The 24,245-nt window shown below is 37.1% G+C and overlaps 1 protein-coding gene across 1 annotated transcript in view; it reads left to right on the top strand.

Moving 5' to 3' along the window:
- The window catches only part of ABCC9 (ATP binding cassette subfamily C member 9), a 134,565-nt gene that overhangs the window by 23,774 nt on the left and 86,546 nt on the right, over positions 1–24,245 (top strand). Inside the window, 9 exon segments of the mRNA XM_034645224.1 lie at positions 220–290; positions 292–412; positions 2,421–2,573; positions 3,318–3,473; positions 5,622–5,756; positions 7,574–7,736; positions 12,949–12,989; positions 13,868–14,010; positions 23,032–23,140. Of these exon segments, the coding sequence (XP_034501115.1) occupies positions 220–290; positions 292–412; positions 2,421–2,573; positions 3,318–3,473; positions 5,622–5,756; positions 7,574–7,736; positions 12,949–12,989; positions 13,868–14,010; positions 23,032–23,140 (1,092 nt within the window).

Below are 24,245 nucleotides of genomic sequence, written 5' to 3'. Positions count from 1 at the left end.
ACTCCTCATTCTATCCCATTAAAAGGCGTGCAGTAGCTACCATTTGCATAGAATGTGAGGATACGGATTATGCATACTATACTAAAGGGACTCATTAACACTTACTTATAAACTTAAAATATCATCAGAAATACCAAAAGGAATTGCCACAGTTGCTGAGATTAATTGCTGTGCTGGTAGTTTTATTTTGGTTCGTCTGGTTTTTTTTTTTTCTTTCAGAAAAAAGTAGCAGATCATCCAAACCGGACTCCATCTATATGGCTAGCAATGTATAGAGCTTTTGGACGACCTTCTACTTAGTAGCACATTCCGTTATCTTGCAGACTTATTGGGTTTTGCTGGACCTCTCTGTATTTCTGGAATAGTTCAGCGTGTGAATGAAACCCAGAATGGGACAAATAACACAACAGGAGTAAGTTTGTGGTGCTTTTGAAAGGAAACATACTATTGGCAGATTTCATTGTAATTGTTCCTTTTTATTAATGCAGTTCTTTGAACAGTTCAAACAGGCTTATTTACAGAGAATTGAATGCATTTAAAGCAAAGAAAACGATAATTTTCCTTGTAGAGAAAGTCATGTGTTTATGTATTCATTGAATTGATCTATTCAACAAAATTATTTCTCAGATTCAGAGCCTATAAATATTTCATGAATATCTACTATGTGACAGAAACCATGTTCAGAAATTTCACATTGATTATTTTCTATGACCTTTTCAGTAACCCTTCCAAGAATTTTCATGCATGAGTACATGAGGGGTGGCCGAGTCACTTTTTTTGGAGGCCTGTGACCAATCACGTTAGCAATGTGATTTGCACTATATACATTTATCTTTTCTTATGTGATAAAAGCCATCACCCTATTTCACAATGATCAGGGCAAGTCACATTATGATATTTTTGTTAGATATTATGCTACTATTTGGGGGGCTGTACAGTATAAGATACTATATATTTGCTGTTATAAATACATAGTCTCTTATTCTCTATTCTTAAAAAAGTCTTATCATGAACTTCCCAGTTTTTAAGATGAGAGCTGATTTCCCTATGTTCACAGATAGAAACTCTAGACTAGATGCGTCAATTTTCCTTTTCTATGCCTTCAATCTGACTTACTGTCCTTTTTCTTCACCTATTAAAATTTCATGCATTCTCAAAGCCTACATCAAATGCCACCTCCTCAGTGAGGTTTTCTGCTTGTTCTGGTTAGAATTTGACTCTTCTTCATTCTGTCCAACACGTTGTTTATTTCACCCTGGCACTTGCTGTAAGTGCTCTTTATAATAAAACATGTTATTTATGGATATGCTTACCTTTCTAGGTGGTAAGCTCTTTAAACAGAAGGACTGTGAACTGTTCATATTTGTGTTCACAGTGTGTAGCCCAGTCGCTTGCACATATTGGTGTTCAATTATTATTGAAGAGAACCAGGNTCGAAGAGAACCAGATATTTTCACCATTGGTTGCACTTTTGTGATGTTTTGTCCCTACTAGCCTGATTACATTCCATACATTCCACCTAGAATTTTTCTATCATCCTTCTCCCTTACACATTTTTCTGAGAAGGAACAGAACTTACACATTTCTTTGTATCCCCATGGAAGAAGAGGAGGGGACCAGAAATAGAAATTAATGGATCTAAACCATAAAAATTGAAGATTGCTGATATTGACATGATGTACTTATTTGAGTGTTACCTTTCCCTCACTTCTAACCAACAAGTTACCAAATACTATTGTTACAAACAAAAAGCAACCAGTTTTGTATGTCCTTATGATGGTTTCAGTCATATTCCTACTCAATTTCATAAGTTGTGTTTTGTCACTGGAAGAGTCAGTCAGTCAGTCAGTTGTGTTTTGTCACTGGAATAGTCAGTGAAATCAATAGCCACATTACATATTTTATAGTTGGTAATTTATTTTGTTGTTAATATAAATTAAGATATCTGAAAATTAGATTAAGTCAACTATGTAGAATTATTTTAAGTTAGTAAAGCTATGGAAATTGTATTTTGTTTCAGTGGTCTTGCTGACCAACTATCAGTTTTGTGGTTTCTACTTAAAATTACAGTCTAAATTAACTTCAATCTTCAGTTACTACTTCTTAAGACAGAATAATATGTCTTTACAGAAAATATACTTAAATTTTTAAAAATTAAAATGTACCTTTTTTCTACAGTCAGACATTTCCAGCAATCTTAATGATCAATTTGGGATTTTATGCATTGAAATAGTTTGAATTTGTATCTGTGGACATGATGAAGAAAAGCCAAAATTGCCTTGCTGTGGCTCATCCCACTGCTGTTATAAAGACATTGAGTTTTTATATTTAAAAACCATGTATCATTTAATAGGTGTGAACTGTACACCTGGCATATGAAAAGACCAGTTGTAATTTATTTCTTTTTCTTTTGGGACAAGATTTCAGAAACCCTTTCATCAAAGGAATTTCTTGAAAATGCCTATGTACTAGCAGTTCTTCTTTTCTTGGCCCTTATTCTGCAAAGGACATTTTTGCAGGCTTCCTACTATGTAACCATAGAGACTGGCATTAACCTCCGTGGAGCTCTGCTGGTATGTACAAGCTTTGAATGATCTTTGTTTTTTGAAAATGCCATATACCATCCGATGATAGAAAGGTAGCGGAGTCAATTTTGTCTTTTGTTTTTACTTTGATACCACAACGTCAACACTTCTAGGAGCCGCTTAATAAAAGAAACAGAGCTAATTAGTAAACCCACTGAATTTTTAAAAGCTTTTATAATAATAAAACTTTTGGGGCACCTGGGTGGCTCAGTCACTTAAGCATTTGACTCTTGATCTCAGCACAGGTCTTGATCTCAGGGTCGTGAGTTCAAGTCCTGGGTTGTGCTCCATGCTGGGTGTAGCCAACAAGAAAGAAAGAGGAAAGAAAGAAAGAAAGAAAGAAAGAAAGAAAGAAAGAAAGAAAGAAAGAAAGAAAGAAAGAAAGAAAGAAAGAAAGAGGAAAGAAGAAAGAAAGAGAGCAAGCAAGAAAGCAAGCTTTCTTTTGAAAACTTTCATTTATCTATCTCTGTTTCGATTTGTTCTAGAGCTTATGTTTGAAATTGAATATGCATTTTGATTATATCGCCAGAAAATTAAGTTTGTACGTAATTGAGGACTGAAAGTAACTATGCTAAAATGAAGGTAGTGGTTGACTTAAGAAGATGGCATTCTAGGTTTTTTTTTCCTCTTTTTTTCCAGAAAAAATTCAAAATGTTTTTAATAAAAGTGAATAAACATAGTGTTGATTAAGTTTAGAGCTTCAAGGACTTTTTTTGTTTTTCTTTCTTACAGGCCATGATATACAATAAAATCCTTAGGCTGTCTACGTCTAATTTATCCATGGGTGAGATGACCCTGGGACAGATCAATAACTTGGTTGCCATTGAAACCAATCAGCTCATGTGGTTCTTGTTCCTGTGTCCCAATCTATGGGCAATGCCTGTTCAGGTAGATCAATATAAGTAATATTCTCATTTGCAGGGGAAACAAAACAAAAGGAGTATGAGATATTTAGCTCAGTAACAGGCAAATTTTTTGAATATGCTGATATTATTATATTCTTTTTATAGAGAAGAAAGCTAAGACTCAGAAATGCTCTGACATAGCTTAAGAAAGTAGGGTTTGGAATTCTGCTTAGGTTCAAATATCTGCTCTACCCTGTTTGCACAAGTGTTTAAATCCTCAAAACATTCGTTTCTTCAACTTTAAAATGGGAATGATAATAGTATCTGCCTTCTAGAATTGTTGGAATTGTCAAGACTAACTAAGTTAATATGTGTAGCACATTCAGCATAATGCCTGACATTTCATGGGCATCCATATTTGTTAGTTGTTACTGTTATTGACCAAATTCAGGCAAGTTACAGAGCCAAGGCTTGACCCCTTTCATTCTGACAGACTGTCTTACAGCATTTCTAAAGTAGAACAATTGCTGTAATCCATCCCATAGTTTCAATAGCTGATGTATAAAATGTCAAACTTTATTAGGTGGTAGGAACACTAACAAGCTGGAGGGCAATTTAGTTATTTTTTATGGAAAATAGCATTTTAGCAAAGATGCAGTTATTTCCCCCCAATTGGGTAAAAAGAGCAAAAGAAATGTTTTCAGCTCTTTCTTCTATGTGATGCTGAATATTTTTAGTCATCTCGAGTTTGGCATCCTGTAGATAGAGCTTAAACTGTAGATCTTATTCGATCCAGTCTGTCACCTTTGTCCCTGTGTGCCATGTTTATTAAAATGCATACAATAATAAAGAAGATATGGTAGTTTTAAAATTTGTTTGCCTTTTTAGTTTTAAATGGAAATCCAAGTCAAATAAAAGTGTATATCCTACACAGTGCATGACACAAAGAAAGATTGAAGATATGCTTGGTCTCATTTTATCAATATGTACTTATATACAAGTCAAGTAGGTGGCTGCCTACATGATATAATTTAAAATGCACCAAAAATCCCAGGCTGCCTCTGAATGACTGCATCATGAGTGACGTTAAGGAAACTTTCATTTTGATTGGAATCCCTAAAAAGCCTAATTGGTTAGGCAGTAAATATGTGTAATTGTCTCCAAAAGGTCACTGTTAAGCTGTTATCATTGGCAAACACACAAGGATTAAATGCTTTCAGTACATGGATATAGTTCATCAGTTGACATTTTTAGCCATGATAAGCTGAGCTACTGGAGGAAAAAAAGTAGGGAGAGAGGATTGAGGGGTCAAATCCTAAGTGTTTAAAGGAAGAAGAAGAAAGCGACAAACCAGAGAGGGTTGGCTTCTGTGGGTCAGCCCTGGGTTTGGGGAAATAAATTTAAAAAGGGAAGAGAGGTATGATGGAGAATCATCAATGTTAGCTTCCTCACAGTTTTAGTTACGCTTGGCCTTCCTGTCATCGAGTGACTTCCGGGGTTATTGAGGATGTGAGGAGCTCAGATGATTCCTTAGCCTGCAGACAGCCATCCAGTGCTCACTTACATTATGATGCTGCCTCCTGCTTTCCTTCCTTCCTGCCTGGAAAAGCTGGTAGAATTCCACGACAATATGGAATGTCAGTTACAGAGGGTGATAATATTTTCAAGAAAAATTTCATGTGCTTTTAAAAATGTGAAGACTGTCTTAGAAGGTCAGAAACATCGGGGGACCTCACACAGTAAATTGGTTTGACAACCCATTGTACAGATCATCAGACTAAAGACAAATTCCTACTACTTAGCTTTTCCCAAATAAAACACAGTAAGGGGCGCCTGGGTGGCACAGCGGTTAAGCGTCTGCCTTCGGCTCAGGGCGTGATCCCGGCGTTATGGGATCGAGCCCCACATCAGGCTCCTCTGCTATGAGCCTGCTTCTTCCTCTCCCACTCTCCCTGCTTGTGTTCCCTCTCTCGCTGGCTGTCTCTATCTCTGTGAAATAAATAAATAAAATCTTAAAAAAAAAAACAAAACACAGTAAAACCCAACTGTTCTTAGTTGAGTTGCCTTACAAGTAAATTTATTTGTCAATGAATAATGAAGAAATACTACATTTTCACGAAAATATATTTCCTTTCATGCAGTGGTCCCCACACGCTGTTCATTTTCTCTTTCCGTATGTTTTCCTTTCTAGATCATAATGGGAGTGATTCTGCTCTATAATTTACTTGGATCAAGCGCATTGGTTGGTGCAGCTGTCATTGTGCTCCTTGCGCCAATTCAGTACTTCATTGCTACAAAGTTGGCAGAGGCTCAGAAAAGCACTCTGGTAAGTTCACATCTTTTGGAAACTTGATTAGGAAAAATCTAGTAAGCTGTTTTATTTTTAAAATAATGGGAAATGAATACATGCCACTCAGAATAATTTGGAAATTATTATATTTCATCTCAATTCTTAGGCAGCAAATGTGTAGTTTCTGTGTTGCAAAAAAAAACACTTTTTAAAAGTGGACTTGAAATGTATGATTTGATGATCTTAGACTCGAAATACTGGAGTCACAATTCCTGATGTTTTTAAGTGCCGTGAAGTGATGAGGTGTTGGATCTTCTTCTAGATCATTTGTCTAGAGAATGTACCTAAGTGTATTTTGAGCCCGTTGGATGTAATTATTGACATGGAATACTTGGACCAAAGAACAAATTAAGCATCAGGTTTGTTGCTTCTGAAGTTAAATTTCCCTCAAGTTGAATCAAACCATGTGATGATCTATGGAGTTACACTCAGGTATTTCAGTGGCAGCTTCTCTGGCTGAATATGTTCATGGTCAACTTGGCAAGCAAGAAGTCCAATTATTGACCCTTTCTGGCTTCAATGTGCCATGAAATCATTTTATTTGCGTAAGAATTGGCTTCTTTTAAAGAAATATTTGCAAATAATAAAATTGTTGACAGCATGTTTAGAAATAAAGTTTGATTAAGTATGAGCAAGGCTGTCTGTAAATCAGTCATAAAATGTAGGGAGTCTGCCACTGATGGAATTGTTTCCCAAGTTGGTTTCTGCCGTGACAAGCAAGTTGCGTGTCATGCAGGTGGTTCTATCACTTGTTTTTCTGCTGCTCCCGCTGAGGTTACTCATTACTTCTGTCTGAGCCATATACCCATCTTTACTTCAGGATGTGAATACCGAGAGGTGAGGAAGAGGGACACAAAGTGGAGACATTACTGTCCTCAAGCATCTGTCTTTCATTTAGCTAGTCATACTGTATTCATTTACTCATGCAACAATCATTTGATAGGCATCTAAGACCCTGTAGAGACCAGAAGATGAATAAAAACCAAACTATTTCCTATTTTTCCTTCCTCCTATATACCTTTTGGCCACTTGCCCTGCTCCTTTTAATGGTTCATAGGTCATAATGTACCTTACTGATCATTCTAATACCTGGCGGTGGTGGAAGTTGCAGCAGTTGAGTAAATTGTGACTTTTGTAAAAATCTCTTTACAGTTAATCCAAGTTCTTAGTAATGAGTAAATCTAATTTAGGCCTTAAACAAGGCTTAAGAAGAGGTATGTAGAAATCTCTTGAAGTTAAAGGTAATGTCCTTGGTTTCAAGAAGTGTATTATGAAGGCACAATATGAACACACACAGTGTGAACATATACAACCTGCACATTCCCAAATAAGAAGCAAACCAACTTCTCTTACATTCACTGTTTTCTAAGTATGAGTGATAGTGCTGAGGAGAGAATAAAATGAGTTAGATGTTAGAGGTAACCACTGAAAGTCTCTGTATCATTTCCCTAAATGTCTATATATACTATCTGCAAACATTATTCCAAGAGATCATGTGAAACTTTAAGAAACTGCTTTTATTTCACCCGAAGCAACAGAAGCATAACAGTTTTTAGGTGGAAAGATATTTGAGGCCATTTCATTCAACTCTTCATTTTAGAGTTGGAGGTGGAAGCACAGAGACACCCACTCCCCGCCCCTGCCATCGTTCCCAGGGGATCTCAAAGCCATAATCAGTGGCAAAGCCAGGCAGAAATCAAGATCCGGTCCATCCCTGTCTGTTATATATATAGTCCTGCCTCTTTGAATCACTTGGATGCAGCATGCATTGTTTTTTTGTTTTTGTTTTATAGGATTATTCTACTGAGAGATTGAAGAAAACAAATGAAATATTGAAAGGCATCAAACTTCTAAAGTTGTATGCCTGGGAGCACATCTTTTGCAAAAGTGTAGAAGAAACAAGAATGAAAGAACTATCCAGTCTCAAAACCTTTGCACTTTATACATCACTCTCCAGTAAGTTGCCATTGCTTTAAGGAGCACCAGAAAACACGTGGCCTATTCACTTAGGTTATGATCCCTGAGACATTCTACTCATCTGAGGAAGCCCATTCATTTTCTACATACATGCTGCCCAATAGCCATTAGCCACATGAGCCTATTTAAATTTAAATTAAAGAGCATGGTTAGCATAGGCTTAGAGTCAGGTAGACTTAAATTTGTTTCCTTTTAAGATGTGTGACTTTGCGTCTGAAATCCTTGGTTTCTTCACCTGTGAAATGGGGATGGTGCTGAGCATAGTACCTGTAATTGAAACCATCACATCAGTTACCATTGGGGTGAATAGTGGGTTTTCAGTAAAAATTGGTTTACTTAAATTGATTTGACTGTGTTACTATTGATCTTCTTATCCCAAGGTCCTCAAAAATTATCTGCAGTTGTCTTACCTGTCTCTCTAGAAGCTTATGATATTATATTTTCTTGAAGATTATAGTTAAAATGCTATTTTTGAAAATTGAGAAGAAGAAATGTCAAGTGGAAGAAGTCAAGTTACATTCACATAAAACTCTTTTCCAATACATTTTCAAGAACTTTTAAATATGGGACACTTTTATCTTCAACTCTAATTTTTATAAAGCAACTGTTAAAAAAATTGTTGTTTTTTCCCCTCAGAGTGACACTGGGTACTCTCAAGAATAATTAAGCTTATGTTAGTACGATTCTTAGAAACTCAGCCGAACTACTCCCACTAACATTTGATTTGGTTTGTGTGTCCGTTTTGCTTATCTCTATTGTTCCCAAGACTTTGAACAAATTAAAATTCTGGAGGTTAATATATTGTTTCCTCTCGAATTCTAAACTACTTTAGTTCTTATAGATTATAAATACTTCTTGTGTGAAATAGATTTAGAGAAAATATTTGGTTTGTATAGCTCATTTATTTTAGCCTTGATGCCTGATGCATTAGAAACGAAATGGGAAGGATATTTATCTTCCAGCTCTGCACCACTGCTAATATGGTGTCAAAATGCTAGAAGATGGAATGATTGATATCCACTTGTTTATATAATAGTACTCTAATTTGGTGACCTGACAGAGGAATGTATATTTCTCTCTGCCTTGGGCTGAAATACTCATGAGAAGAAGGATGGACACAGCCAGAAATAATGGCAATAAAGACATATTGAGATACTCAGCCAATTATTGCCATAAGTGGTTTTACACATATCATCCTGTCTAATCCTCCCAACATCCTAATGATTTAGATTCTACCATTAATTACATTTTAGATATTAAAAGATTGAGGTGGAGGAGCTTAAGTAACTTGAACTTCCCTTAAATCATCCACTTACTAAATGGCAGAGGTGGGTTGTTAATCCAGTTCATCTGTCTCCAGACATGAAATTTGAGTTGGTTTTTGTAAGCCAGATACAAAAGAAGAGAGGACAGAGGAGGCCATAATAGGGGAGAAAAACAAGAAATCATGAAGGAAAAAATACAGAGTCATGTGTTTATGACAGGCAGCAAGAATTCTTGAGTCAATGGTGTAAAATTCCCAGTTGGGCCACTTTTAAGATTTATGGTATGGTTACATACAGTGTTCTTGGTGATTAAGAGCTTGCACCATGGGAGTTGCATTGCGCTGGCTATAAATCCCAACTCTGCCACTTTTTGGCAGTGTGGCCTTGACCAAGTTGCTTATATCCTCCAAGCCCCAATTTCTTCATCTGTAACATGAGGTGATATAAATGTCAACCATGTAGGACTGTCGTAAAGATTAAAATAATGAATGATACAAATGTTGATTGGGTTATTGATTCTATTCCAGGCATGATGTCAAGTGCTTCATACTCATTATCTCATATGAAGCACCTGGCAAATGGTCTAGTGCTTACTAACCTCCGTCCATCAGTTTCCTCATCTAAAAATTGGTGTAATAATAATAAATCATTATTACAGTTATATTGTGAGGCTCAAATGAGGTGGTGAATGTGACACTGTTCAGTAACTGTTAAAAATATTTTATAAATAGGGGCACCTGGGTGGCTCAGTCTGTTAAGCATCTGACTCTTGATCTCAGCTCAGGTCTTGGTTTCAGCGNACTTATATATATTTTAAATATATATAAAATATTTAAATATATAATACATTTAAAATATTAAAAATATAAAATATTATACTATATTAATATGTATATTTTATAAATAGTATTTGTAAAGTACCACAAGGAAATAAAAAATAATGAAAGGAAAAAGTCAGCTGTATAACAGAGTGGTTACTACTGAGTCTTAGAGGGCAAGCTGACCTGAAATGGTATCTTTCCTCAGCAGCTTTTCAGCTCTACAGCCCTGGTTAGTATTTGGGAGAGTCTCAGTTTTCTCATCAGGAAGCTGGGAAGTATTAAGAGTATCTTTGGGAATTAAATAGGATAACGTGTGTAAAGTGTTTAGAAAAGTATCCGAAACATAAAAGTGCTCAATCAGTGGTATCTGAAAATATTGAAAAGCAAAGTTAAAACAGACACTTACTAATAGAACTGAAGATTCATCTCTGCTTTTATGAATCAGTTTTCTTGCCAGTTGGGATAATATCTGGGGAGAAGAGAAATTCTATTAATTTCCTAGTTTCCATTGCCAAATTGTCGTGTGCTATTTATGGATTTAATCCATTGGTAAAAGGCAAAAAGACAGTGCTATATTTTTTTCTCTTCACTTTGATAGAGTCTTATATGCAGAAGTGAAAAGAACATACAGCTTTTTTTTTTTTAGGTTTTATTTTTTTTATTTTTATTTTTTAAAAGATTTTATTTATTTATTTGACCGAGATAGAGACAGCCAGTGAGAGAGGGAACACAAGCAGGGGGAGTGGGAGAGGAAGAAGCAGGCTCATAGCGGAGGAGCCTGATGTGGGGCTCGATCCCATAACGCTGGGATCACGCCCTGAAACAGAGGCAGACACTTAACGACTGTGCCACCCAGGTGCCCCGAACATACAGCTTTTTAAAAAATTTTTATTTATTTATTTGAAAGAGAGAGAGGGAGAGAGAACACAGCCGGGGGAGAGTCAAAGGGAGAGAGAAGCAGAGTCCCCACTGAGCAGGATGCCTGATGTGGGGCTCGATCCCAGGACCCTAGGATCATGACCTGAGCTAAAGACAGATGCTTAACCAACTGAGCCACCTGGGCTCCCCAAGAACATACAGCTTTGAAACCAGAAAGATCTGGGTTTAAATCCAAGCTCTATCACCTTCTACTCTGGAATCTTGCATGTTACCCTTCCCAAGCTGCTTCCTCATTATTGTGTAGGGTAGCTGTGATCATTAAATATGAGAATGTATGTGAAGCACTCTTATCATACCTCAATGCTTGTGACGTGTTAGTGCAGAGCAAGGTGGTGGCAAGCAGTCTGATAGGCCCGACTGCATTGGTTTGAATCCCAGCTGTGTGACCTGAAGTTTCTCATTCTCATCTTTGTAATGGGATAGGAAGAGTGCCTGCTACATATACCTGGTGCAGATTGCTGTATAAATGGTTTTCAATCAAAAACAGTTCTTGCTCTTCCTCCTCAAGGGGAGATTACCTAGTCAAAGATGTGGACTATAAAATGAATTATGAATAATGATGTGGGGGGTGCCTGGGTGGCTCAGTTGATTAAGCAGCTGCCATAGGCTCGGGTCATGATCCCAGCGTCCTGGGATCGGGTCCAGAGTTGGGGGGGGGGTCCCTGCTCAGTGGGGAGCCTGCTTCTCCTTCTCCCTCTGCCACACCCCCTGCTTGTGCTCTCTCTGTGTCTCTCTGTCAAGTAAATAAATAAATAAATCTTCAAAAAAAAATGATGAGGGGGAAAGAAAAAAATAGACTTAAAGAACAGGTGACAATAGCCACAAAAGATAGAGGCAGAAACGTAGCTCCTAATCTGTTCTGTTATGATCCTCAAGGCAGAGTTTGGATTCTCAGTCTTGTACAAGAATTCGGATTTGATAACCAAGCCACATCTGGACCTGCAAAAGCATAATCTGGGTCAGTGTACAGCGTTCAGGGTAGTTCATGAGAGTAGGTTGTGAGGACTGATGTTGAATTTTTGGATGGACTCTCTCCTGCATGTCAAGAAAACCAGGTTCTAGTTTTCACTCTGTTACGAACTGCTTACTCTTTTACTCAGTCCCTAGAATTCTATTGTTTTTGAAAAGTATAACTACAAATCATCAACTTGCTTTTTAATTTTACTATGATCTCCAGATGTTAGCATTTTAGCCTAAAATATGAATATTCCTTGTTTCAGTTATACATATCACGCTCATCAAATGTGTGCAATATGTTCCTGAAGAGATACTCAAACAAGCAGAGGGTTTGTTTTTTTGAAGATTTTATTTATTTATTTGTCAGAGAGGGAGAGCACAAGCACAGGGAGTGGCAGGCAGAGGGAGAAGCAGGCTCCCAGCCGAGCAGGGAGCCCGATGTGGGACTCGATCCCAGGTCCCTGAGATCATGACCTGAGCCAGTCAGACGCTTAACCAACTGAGACACCCAGGCATCCCCGGAGTTATCTTGTTAAGCAAAAGGTCTATAACTGAAAATAAATATCACTTTTGGAAGGAGAACTTGAAGTGATGTCAAATTCTTGTTTGTATGCTGCATAACTCCTCAGTTTTCATGTATTTAAGTTAGCTTAGTGGACCAAGTGAAATATAGACTGGAAATATTCTTAAGAAGGCACATTTGGTTGGATTCTAGTTATTTATATTATTGAAGGAGTATTTCATCTGAATTTTGTGGTTTGTAACAGTTCATAAAAAATAATTTTTCCATAAGAAATAGTATTATCTGGGGTGCCTGGGTGGCTCAGTCAGTTAAGCATCTGTCTTTGGCTCAGGCTGGGATTGAGACCCACATTGGGCTCCCTGCTCAGCGGGGAGTCTGCTTCTCCCTCTGCCCCTCACCCCTGTCATGCTCTCTCTTTCTCAAATAAATAAATAAATAAAATCTTTTTTTTAAAAAACCCTGTTTAAAAAAAAAGAAAAAATATTTTTTTTATTTCAAACTAATGAGGGGGAACTCATAGGACTTTAAACAAGGAAATGCCAACAGGGCAAGGTTTGTGGACTCTGGATAAAATGTCGGTCCTCTTCGTCTTTAAGGGAAGTTAAAGTAATAATAGATGATTAATTAAAGTTACTGAAAATGTTTCACAGTTCAATGAACCTGATGTATTTTATTTCTTTCCACAGTCTTCATGAACGCAGCAATCCCCATAGCAGCTGTGCTTGCTGTAAGAAACTTTCTCTTGCTTTTAGGAATGGAACTAAGTCAGTGTTTAGAAATGATTTATGAGCAAGAATGTGTGGGTGGTAATATATATTACTTCACCTCTGCCAGTTTTCTCTTGCAGTCCCCTTTGTAATAATTCTAATCCAGGGTTTCTCCACGGTGACACTATAGACTTTTTGGCCCGGATTGGTAGGGCCTTTCCTCTGCATGAGGATGTGTAGCAGTATCCCTGGCTTCTACCTGTTCGATGCTGTTAGCACTCCCCAGACATTGCCAAGTGTTCCCTGGGGAGCAAAATGAATAGTAGTTGGGATCTTACTGTTGTAATCTTCATGATCTGGTTCCCAGGCATTCTTACATCAAGATACTGCTAGATCAACAACCAGAAAAGTACAATATATTTCAAACTAAAATGACAAACTAGGATTACATGTAGAAACATAAATAAGTCTGCATTGAACACTAATGTTGGTAAATTTGCTAACGATCCGTAGTAGAGACCCTAAAACAATGGAACATCTTGTTTTCCTCCCAAGAAAATTTAGTATTGGTTGGAAAGAACATGATTGGTTGTTAAGAACTCTAGGTTCACTTCACAGTTATACCCCCTACTCAGTAATTTGACAGAAGTCCATTTCCTAATCTGTAAACAGAATCTGCTCTGCCCTTTTCACAAGTTCACTGCTAGGATGGTATGTAAACCGTTAAGGACTGTCAATAACAAGTCTTTTTGTTAGGGAGAAATTTGGGTGAAGTAATCGCTTTCAGAGTGGGGATGGACATATTGGCGTAGCGGAATAGGTTAGTTCTGTAAAACTGAATGTAAGCATTTGTGGAAGTTTCTCAGGCTTGCTCTAAAGAGCTTCTCTTTTTGCACAGACATTCGTGACCCACGCGTACGCTAGCGGGAACAATCTAAAGCCTGCGGAGGCCTTTGCTTCCCTGTCTCTCTTTCATATCCTCGTCACCCCGCTGTTCCTACTCTCCACAGTGGTCAGATTTGCAGTCAAAGCCATCATAAGGTATGCCCTGGAATGTTTTGGAATTTTTTGCTTGATTATAGAAATTATATGTGCTCATGGTAGTCAATTTGAAAAAGTATAAAAGACAATATTCAAATCACTGCCCAGAGATAACCATTGTTAAAATTTGAATATGCTATTTTCCAGTCTTTTACAATTATTTTTAAATGAAAATAATTATTATTCTGAAATAAAATTTTGAGTTTATGTAGCTCAAAATTATGTAGACTCCTTATTACACCTATTGTTTTTATTCTTTTCCACTCGTTAAGATCATGATGTTTATTGGTTGTGCAATAGTCCATTGTTTCAAAGTACTGTACTCTAACTTATTTAATGATTACCTCCTTATTGGGCACTTAGAGTATTTCTACTTTCTACCTAACATAAATAACATTGAGATAAACATCTTTTTATATCATTAAACTTTTTTCTCTGATCATTTTCTTAAGACAGATTTCTAGAAGTAGGGATAGTAGTTCTAACTGGATCTGCATTTTAAAAAATTTTATTAAGTTTTTTATTTTAACTCCAGGGTAGTTAACATACAGTGTTATATTAGCTTCAGGTGTACAATACAGTGTATTCCATACATTACTCAATGCTCATCATGACAAGTGTACTCTTAATCCCCTTCACTTATCTCACCCATCCCCCCACCCATCTCCCCTCTGGTAACCATCGCTTTATTCTCTAGAGTTAAGAGTCTGTTTCTTGGTTCGTCTCATTTATCCCCTTCGTTCATTTGTTTTGTTTCTTAAAATCTACATATGACTGAAATTGTATGGTATTCACCTTTCTCTGACTAACTTACTTCACTTAGCATTATACTCTCTAACTCCAACCATGTTATTGCAAATGGCAATATTTCATTCTTTTCTATGGCTGAGTAATATTCTATTGTGTGTATATGTATGTATATATATACACCATATCTTTTTTCTTTTAAAAATTTTATTTATTATATTTGACCGAGAGAGAGAGTGAGAGAGAGAGAGCACAAACGGGGAACAGCAGGCAGAGGGAGAGGGAGAAGCAGGGTCCCACTAAGCAGGGGGCCCTATTCAGGGCTTGATTGCAGGACCCTGGGATCATGACCTGAGCCGAAGGTAGATGCTTAATAGACTGAGCCACCCGGGCACCCAATATACCACATCTTCTTTTTCCCTTCATCTATCGATGGATACTTGAGGCTGTTTCCATCATTTGGCTATTGTAAATAATGCTGCAATAAACATAAGGGCACATATATCCTTTCGAATTAGTGTTTTCACATTCTTTGGGTAAATACCCAGTAGTGGAATTACTGGATTGTAGGGTAGTTCTATTTTTAATTTTTTGAGGAACTTCCATACTGTCTTCCACAGTGGCTGCACCAGTTTGCATTCCCACCAACAGTGTATTAAGATTCCTTTTTCTCCACATCCTTGCCAACGCATGTTGTTTCTTTTGTTTTTGATTTTAGCCATTCTGACAGTGTGAGGTGATATCCCACTGTAGTTTTGATTTGCATTTCCTTGATGCTGAGTGATGTTGAGCATCTTTTCATGTGTCTGTTGGCCATCTGTAGGTCTTCTTTGGTGAAATGTCTATTCATATATTCTGCCCATTTCTTAATTAGATTATTTGTTTTTTTGGTGTTCAATTGTATGAATGGTATGCACATTTTTAAGGTTCTTAATGAATATTGCTATATTGCTTTTAGAGAGTGGTAGGTCAAAAACTATTACACATTTTTAAGATTTTCTTTAAAGATTTTAGTTATTTATTAGAGAGAGAGAGAGAAAATGAGCAGGAGGGAGAGGGAGAGAGAATCTGAAACAGACTCTGTACTGAGCGCAGAGCCCTATGCAGGGCTCGATCCCATCACTGCAAGATCACTACCTGAGCCAAAACCAAGAGGTGGACACTTAACTGACTGAGCCACCCAAGCTCCCCCATTTTTAAGATTTTTTAAAATGAAAATGGCCATAATATTTTCCGGTAAAGCTGTGTTAGTTTATCTTTGCAGTTATAGTGATGGACAACTTTCCCATCAACACATATTTACTGTTTTAATTTTAATTTAACCAGGAAAAATTTAATTAGGCTCATGGTTTCTGCCAATCGAAAGACTTTGCAAAACCTCTCCACATTTGCTCATTTTAAATATGCTTCTCTCAGTTTTTTAACCAGTGTATACTTTGTGTCAGACTTACAGTTTCCTACAATGCACAACAATAAAAATAGGTGTGATACGATAATGACCATTTTCCCACCATTTTTCTTGTGTCTTATAAATAAGTATGTCACCAAACTATATCACACTTATCTTGCAATGCTGTATGCACCGATCTACTGTGTCCGACACTCTATTATGAACAAGGAAGTCTTCAAGTGTAATTTCACTTACGGTATAAGATGGAATAAACTTCATAAAACCTCACCATGTTTCATAAACAGTTTTTATCATGCCTGGCCTTTGAAACAAATGTCGAGATGTTACAATACTAAGGAAAATTGGAAAACAGAGGCCTCAAATACATGAAGTCTGGCATTGCCACTGATAGCAATGTTTGAGCATTTTCTTGTAAGGGCTTTTTTTTTTTTTAAATTAATTAATTTTTTTCTTGTAAAGTCTTTTAAGATGAATTTTCCTAATGGCTACGTATTATGAAGAAAACTAGTATTTGACATTTAAAATACAGAATCTTTAGCTTTGGACGGTTATTTATATTGGTTCAACAATGGCTCAATCCCAAATAACAGGAAGATGCACGTGCATTATCTTATTATACCCTGAAGTTCTGATTGGTTATAATAGTATCACAAAATGATTTCAGTCCTGTTCTGTAGCTTATGTCACGGGTAACCAATTCTGGCGCTGTTAGAGTTTAAGAATCAGACCCTCTGGCCTCGTCTGCCTCCTTTGCTTTTCTTACTATTCTGCCTCGGAAACAGTTGTACAGAACACTCTGATTTTCGTAGCGCCACTTCCAAATTAGGCAGTACTCTGGAAGGGAAGCTACCTCAAACAATAAAATTGATGAATGGCCAAAGTCTGCTATTTTGGTCCTTAGTTTCATTTTCTCCATTTAATAGCTGTCCCTCTCATGGTTTCATTTTTAATTGGAATTTGACTTTGTATCTCCAGTGGGGATAAAAAACATTTAGTTGATAAGTTATAACAGATTAACTTCTCTGAAATCAGGAGGTTACCAAGCATCAAAAGGACTTAAAGAATTTATTTGAAAGAAAGAAAAGAAGAAAGAAAGAAAGAAAGAAAGAAAGAAAGAAAGAAAGAAAGAAAGAAAAAAGAAAAGAAAAGAAAAAACCCACCAAAAACTCTAGGAGTGCCCTCCCACTCCATAGTACACAGTCCTGCTGCAGCAAATGCCGGTTAAGTTCAGAGTGAATAATATTCATTGTATATTTCTGCATAGCACTCTTTTTTCTTTGAGTCCCAGGGAAAGGCATTTGCCAGTTTGATAAAGACCAGTCTGTTTTCAGGGCTCAGCTCCAGATTTCCCAAGCCATAGGCCGAATAGAATCAGCTTATAAAAACTTGCTTCTCTAAAATGAGTCTCAGTGGTTGATTTGTGGGTCCTACAGAGATGACCGGTCAACAGAGGAGCCAGGCCTTTTCCCCACTGTGTGCTGGTTCTGGGAACCCAAATGAGCTTTTTCCCAGTATTGACTGGGTTTGGCATTTTCTTCTGTGCCTGGGAACCCGTGACCAGTCTTTGATGCCAATTGGCCCACAACGAGCTGAGCAGCCTGTTTATAATTGGAGACTTTGGTGAGCTGATTTTGAAACCTCTTCTTCAGGACCGTGGCAGTCATAAGTTCTTTGCTTCACTCTTAAATGCATCAGAGATTTGGTGGGTTGGAAGGGGGTACAACATACTCCCAAAAGTGCATTACACATGCCTGTAAGAAACTTACAGACCTCTCTAATGTAAGAAAATTACATGCCATGTAAAATTCTTTCCTACGTGAAAATTCTATACTTTCTTTTGAAAATGTTGAGTTTGTTAGCCAAAATGGTCTTCATGCTGCTCAACGGGTGGGACCCCGTGTATACGTAATAAAATGGAAGAAAGAGACAGATATGATTCAAGTTATTTCCTTACAACCCTACACCCCACACCGTTTGAGTTTTCTGGACATTTTATGATATCGTATACCAGTCTGTATTTGCAAAACAGAGTCATGAAATGAGGGAAAGTAGGAAAGTCACTATTATCTAAAATATTAAAATATTTGAGTAAGAGTGATTTTCCAGGATGCTTGCCCCAATTTTCCACTTTGCTTTATTTGTAAGGGAATAATTTATGCGTTTTTGCTTTCCTGGCGGAGAATATAAGTTGATATGTTGTATCCTTTATAAATAATTTCAGTGAAGTTTTTATGGTATTTGATGTATAATGCAATATCTATGTCCACAGATGTTATTTGCCAAGAGTAAAATGTGTAAAAGCAATCCCTTGTTTTGTTGGAAAATAACTTTGTATCCTTTCTCTCATATACCTCCCAAAAGAATGTATGCTTGGCTAGTCCACGAAAGTTACCTTTGATCAAATAAATTGTTCCTGATATTTATCATAGAGTATGTGTACTTCAACCTGGTTCCTGTTTACAAAAATGTTATAGTTCCTACAAGAAAAGTACATAATTGCCATTGACAAAGTCACTTATTCCAAGTTAACATAACAGCACCTGTCCAAGGTACTCAAGCTTTATCTAAACACCCAAAGTGAAACTTAAAAAGTGAAGAAATAAAACCTTAAAGACTGGTATGAATTATCCAAACACATGAGAAATTAGTAAAACACTGACGTAGAAACATGGTGGAGGCAGGCTAGGAAATTTGTTTGTATCAAATATATCTGCTGTCAAATCCTAGGACTGCCCTAGAGTACTCATTGTTCAACCTCCACCACGTCATTTTGTGTCTCTATAGTTCAGCTTCCTCACTTATTAAATGAGCACAATAATAGCTCCTGCTTATGGCGATTGAAACAATTAAATGAGATAGTATATGAACAGTGCCTGGCACATTGCCTAAATATTTTAGATACTTTACCGGTTTCCACTTTACTAATTTACTCCCATTTTACTGTTCTCCCTTCTGAGCTTCAGAGAGATGTCTTCTGTGGGTCTACATGCACTTTTTAATACTTTGGGTACATTACGAGGTATTAGGAATTGCAAAGATGAAGGGTAGAGTGAAATCCACAGGGAACCTACAGTCTAGTTGGAGAGACCAGGAGGAGAAACTAAGTACAATATGGTGTGTTACGCTATTTACAGAGCTCTGCATAGAATGCCATGGAGCCATATATGGGGGGTCACTGAAGCTCGTCGAGTGAGAAAGCAGACAGTCTGGTCAGTGAAGATTTAAAAGAGTTAGTGGTTCCTTCTAAGATCTTAAAGAATAGGTGGAGCTTGGTCAGTTGAAGAAAAAGAGAAAACATTTTCAAGCTGAGAGAGCAATGTATTCAGGGGGAAAGGGTGAGTAAGTAGGTGAGAGATCTTGGTATATTTAGGGGACTAAACATAGTTGAGTGTCATTGGTGACAGGTTCTGATGTGGAAAGTGGCAGGGGAGGAAGCTGGAGAGTAAAATCCTGAGCACCCAGGAAAGATGCTAAGGGTACGGAAAGCAAAGTGGTGCCATTTGTTATTTTAAGGAGAGGAATGCTGCACAAACAGATTTGGATTTTTAATATATAACGCTGGCAGCATGGTGGAGATTACTTCACCTTTGGTCAGGATTCATGCATTTTCCATAATTGCTTTGCCTCAGTGATTTCTGAAAGGACCTCATATGAATAGGAAATGCTTTTTGTATTACCCATTTATTCATTCACTAGACATTTTTTGAGAAATTACTATGTTGTATTTTTGGCATTGGGCTAGATTCTGAAGATGAAAATCTTTGCTCTTGAGTCCACAGTATAATGGGAGAGAGAGTAACAAAAAATGACAAAATAGCAGTGCTGGGGACCCCCAGCCAGAGAGCCTAGAATGATGAGGGCAGGGGAAAGGAGAGGAAGAAGAGGCTCAGAGAAACATTCATCTTGGGGTCCTCCAATATTCCTTATTGTTGGAATTCCAAAGTGGGGTGTTATAGAGAGGAAAGAAAGTTCTCTCTATGCCCCAGTTATGCTCAGAAACCATTGCTTCCTGATGTTTAGCAAGAATGGGGCTCATTAATTCCATAAAAGCTTCAGTAAGATTTGTGTGTGTGTTAGAAAAGTGAAATGGAGGATTGAATCAACTGACTTGACTTAAACGTCTGAGTCATTGGTTTATTCCTTCTTTGATTTATTCAGCAAACATTCATTGAGTAGTATGTGCCAGGACTCTACATAGAGTTACAAAGGCAAACGAGGCTGACCCCTGGACTTCCCTTTGTATGCAAAGACATAATATGAAATTGTTTAAAAGGTATTCCTTGGAATGGCAAAGCTGTGCTCCTTAAAATCCACTCTTCAAAATATAAGAACAGGAAGACAACTAAACCCTGTAAAGATAAAGAAGATCTTTCACTACTACCTTCCCTACTAAGATCTAAGAAGTAGATCTTAGATATTCCTATCCCAAGAAAAGCAATTGTAACTACGTATGGTGACAGTGTTAACTTGACTTATTGTGCTGATCAAATTGCAGTATGTACAAATACTGAATCATTATGTCGTGCATCTGAAACTAATACATGCCAATTTAAAAAGTAAAGAAGAAATATCTGTCATTTAAGACAAATGGCCATTTCATACCACATTTCTAATGTTGGTTTTCCAATCTATATGGTCAGTATTTGCTGACAAAACTCAAAGAAAGTACACAAACTGAAGCTTTTCTTTCTTTCTTTCTTTCTTTTTCTTTCTCTTTCTTTCTTTCTTTCTTTCTTTCTTTTTTCTTTCTTTCTTCTTTCTTTCTTTCTTTCTTTCTCTTCCTTCCTTCTTTCTTTTTTTTCTTTCTTTCTTTTCTTTCTTTCTCTCTCTTTCTTTTGTTTTTTGAGGGGTCTGAAATCCTTTTTTAAATAGCAGTAAAATATACACAACATAAAATTTGCCATTGAAACCATTTCATGTGTATAGTTCAGTCACATTAAGTACATACACATTGCAGTGCAACCATCACCACAATCCATTCTGGAAATTCTTCATCTCCTCAAATTAGAATCTATATGCATTAAACAATAACAATTGCCTCTCCTCCCAGGCCACTGCCTTTCAGTCCCTATGATTGACTCTTCTAGGTACCTCATATAGGTAGACTCATATGCTAGTTGTGGGGGATTTTTTTGTGCCTGGCTTATTTTACTTAGCATAATGTCTTCAAGGTTCATCCATGTTGTCATAAATCTATTATACTGAATCAGGAATTCCAGAATTCTGGTGCAGGTGCTGTTGAAAGCAGTATGGTAGTTCCTCAAAAAATTAAATGTAGAATTAGCATATGGTGCAGAAGCTCCACTTCTGGATATATACCCCCCAAAATTCAAAGCAGCAGGAACTTGAATAGATATTTGTACACCCAGGTTCATAGTAGCATTATTCACTGCAGCCAAAAAGTGGAAACAACCCAAATGCCCACCAGTGGATGAATAAATAGATAAAATGTAGTATATACATATGGAGGATTATTCAACTAAAATTCTTCTTAAACAATTATCTTTTTTAGTTCTCTGTAAATGCGGTTTGGAAGTTAATAATTAGAGCGCTGCAATGGAGTTTATTCACCTTTCTGTTTCCAGTGAAAAGAAGCAGTTTCTATGGCATGCGAGCCCATCAGGCTTAAAGATAATAGGCAAAAGACTGAGTTAAATTTACTTTTCTTCATTTTCTTAGTCTGTTACACACACATACACACACACACATGCACACACAAAACAAGCTTTGCAGACCTATTTGGAGGTATTTAACGTGACTACAAGCTCAGATGAAAAAAAATACAAATAATTTTTTGTTTCAAATCTCTATTTTCCAGTTTCCTACTACAGACAATATTTCCCCTGTGGTTGATGCTGTGTGTGCCAAGCTAGATTTGTTCACCTTCAGCATCCTAGCATGCTAAAAGGAGCATTTCTTTTGCAGCTTCACGGAACTTTCTTTAGCATATTATTTTATTTATAGGAGGATGTTTTTGAATCATGCTCTTGTTTCTTTGGTTCTTTCTTTTTGCTCCTGATTCTATAACTGGTTTGAAAAAGTTAGAATGGAAGGGGTAGGTGGGCCAAGGAGTCTTGTGTCCTGCCCAAGGAGACCATAAGAAAGCATGTTTGCAAACCACTCTTCCAGAGCCAGGCTTCTCAAACTGTAATGTGCTTATGAAGCATTTCTGGGTCTTGTGAAAATGAGTATTTTGATTTAGTAGGTCTTGGGTGGGGCCTGAGAGTCTCTGGTAAGCTCCAGGTGATGCTGGTGCTGTTGGTCCTTTGCCAACATTGAACAGCAACTCTGTAGGGGCCCATCTTCTTGCCAGATTCAAAAAATATGTGTAGTATATAGTACTTAAGCAAGATAGAAGAATGGTCATGGACCCCAGAGCTGTGTGTTATATGCTAAATGCTTTTAAACAGGCTATTTAGCTTCTCTATAACTTATATCCCCTCGTTTGTAAAGTTAGAATAATGGGTAAACTTCCCTCATTGGCATTAGTATGTTTAACCACTCTGTTTCAAGTTCTTCCTCAACTCTACTGTCTTTCACAAGAGACACAATTGCAAAAAAAAAAAAAAAAGTGCAAAAAACTCTGGCTGCATTCAAGGGGTGACAAATTGTTTCTGGTTTTCCTGAGACGTTTCTAGTTTTAGCACTGAAAGTCCCAGGTCCTGGGAGCCCATCATTCTTGGGCAATTTAGTTAGGATGCTTGTTCCTGAGAGCTGAATTCCCAGTTGGTCTTGAGAAATGACTCTCAGAGGTGGCTTGCTCAACATAATAATGAGTGAGGGAAATGATTGTTTATTTTGGGAGAACTTGGTTGGTGGTGGTTTTATTTTTAACCCCTTTTTTGTGTGGTTGGTTTTCTCAGTGTTCAAAAGCTGAATGAGTTTCTCTTGAGTGATGAGATTGGTGAGGATAGCTGGCGAACTGGTGAAGGTTCTCTTCCTTTTGAGTCCTGTAAGAAACACACTGGAGTGGTAAGTGTTTTTTCTTATTATTGAAGCTGTGACTAGATAACAGTCCCAATATTGGATGATTTTAAATGAGTGCAATTAGAAGAAATTGTAAGCTCCACTTTTAACCTATATAAAGAAAAATTGCCACCTGCTTCTACAACAAACTTAAGTAGTCTAAGATTCATGAACAAATGTATAAGGCTTGTCATTAGAAATCATCAAAGAATCATCCCAAGAGGGACAACACATGTTCAACTGAAAAAATATTAAAAGATTGTCTGCCCCAAACTTTATATAAAAATAATACTAAAGAAGCTTAACAACTCCCACACCATATTCTTTTAATACCTTTTAGCTGTATTACACTTTTTAGTTTAAAAAGTGCTTTTGATGCATTTTATTTTTTGACTCACTTAATACAACATTATATTACCTTATTTTTCCTTCCAGCTGAATATACTGAGTTTGTGTATTATGTGGCTTGAACAAAGTCATAAACTTAGTAAACAGCAGAGCCAGAATTAAAACCTGAGTCTTATAACTCCTGAACCATTTTATGCATCCATCACACAAATATTTACTCAATATCTACATACAGCCTGGAAACATGTTCAATATTATTTTGTCATGTATTACATGTACCATATATTTGCCTGTGTTTCTGGACTTATTGGCTACCCTGTACTTCAGGGGTATAGCTATGATCAAGGCAAACAAGCCCCTCTTTGTCACAGTTAGCTTTCTTAAGGTGGGAGGCAGATGATAAACAAGTTAAAAAAGTGAGATAATTTCACTTTGGGAAGAAAATAAAAGAGGGTATGAGAGAGTGACTGGGATACTGGAAGCCGGGTGATCATTTCCCAGAAAGGCCCCTCTCTGAAGAGCTGGCATTTGGTCTGAGACCTGAATGAAGAGTACATACCTGTTCAGCAAAGATTGGGGGAAGAAAGCATTTCAGGCAGAGAGCCAGTAGATGCAAAGGCCCCTAGGTAGAATGAATTTGGTATGCTCAAGGAACAGAGAAACTTTGGTTGAAGCCTGGGGAAGAATGGAAAGAGAAGATAAAGTAAGAACAAGGATTGAGGGTCTGGATTGTATTGCTGTGCAATAGGAAACCATAGGAAGG

Source organism: Ailuropoda melanoleuca, chromosome 16, assembly GCF_002007445.2.
Source record: "Ailuropoda melanoleuca isolate Jingjing chromosome 16, ASM200744v2, whole genome shotgun sequence".
Classification (NCBI taxonomy): domain Eukaryota; kingdom Metazoa; phylum Chordata; class Mammalia; order Carnivora; family Ursidae; genus Ailuropoda; species Ailuropoda melanoleuca.
The sequence above is the reverse complement of the archived record's forward strand: the minus strand, read 5'-3'. Positions and strand labels throughout refer to the sequence as shown.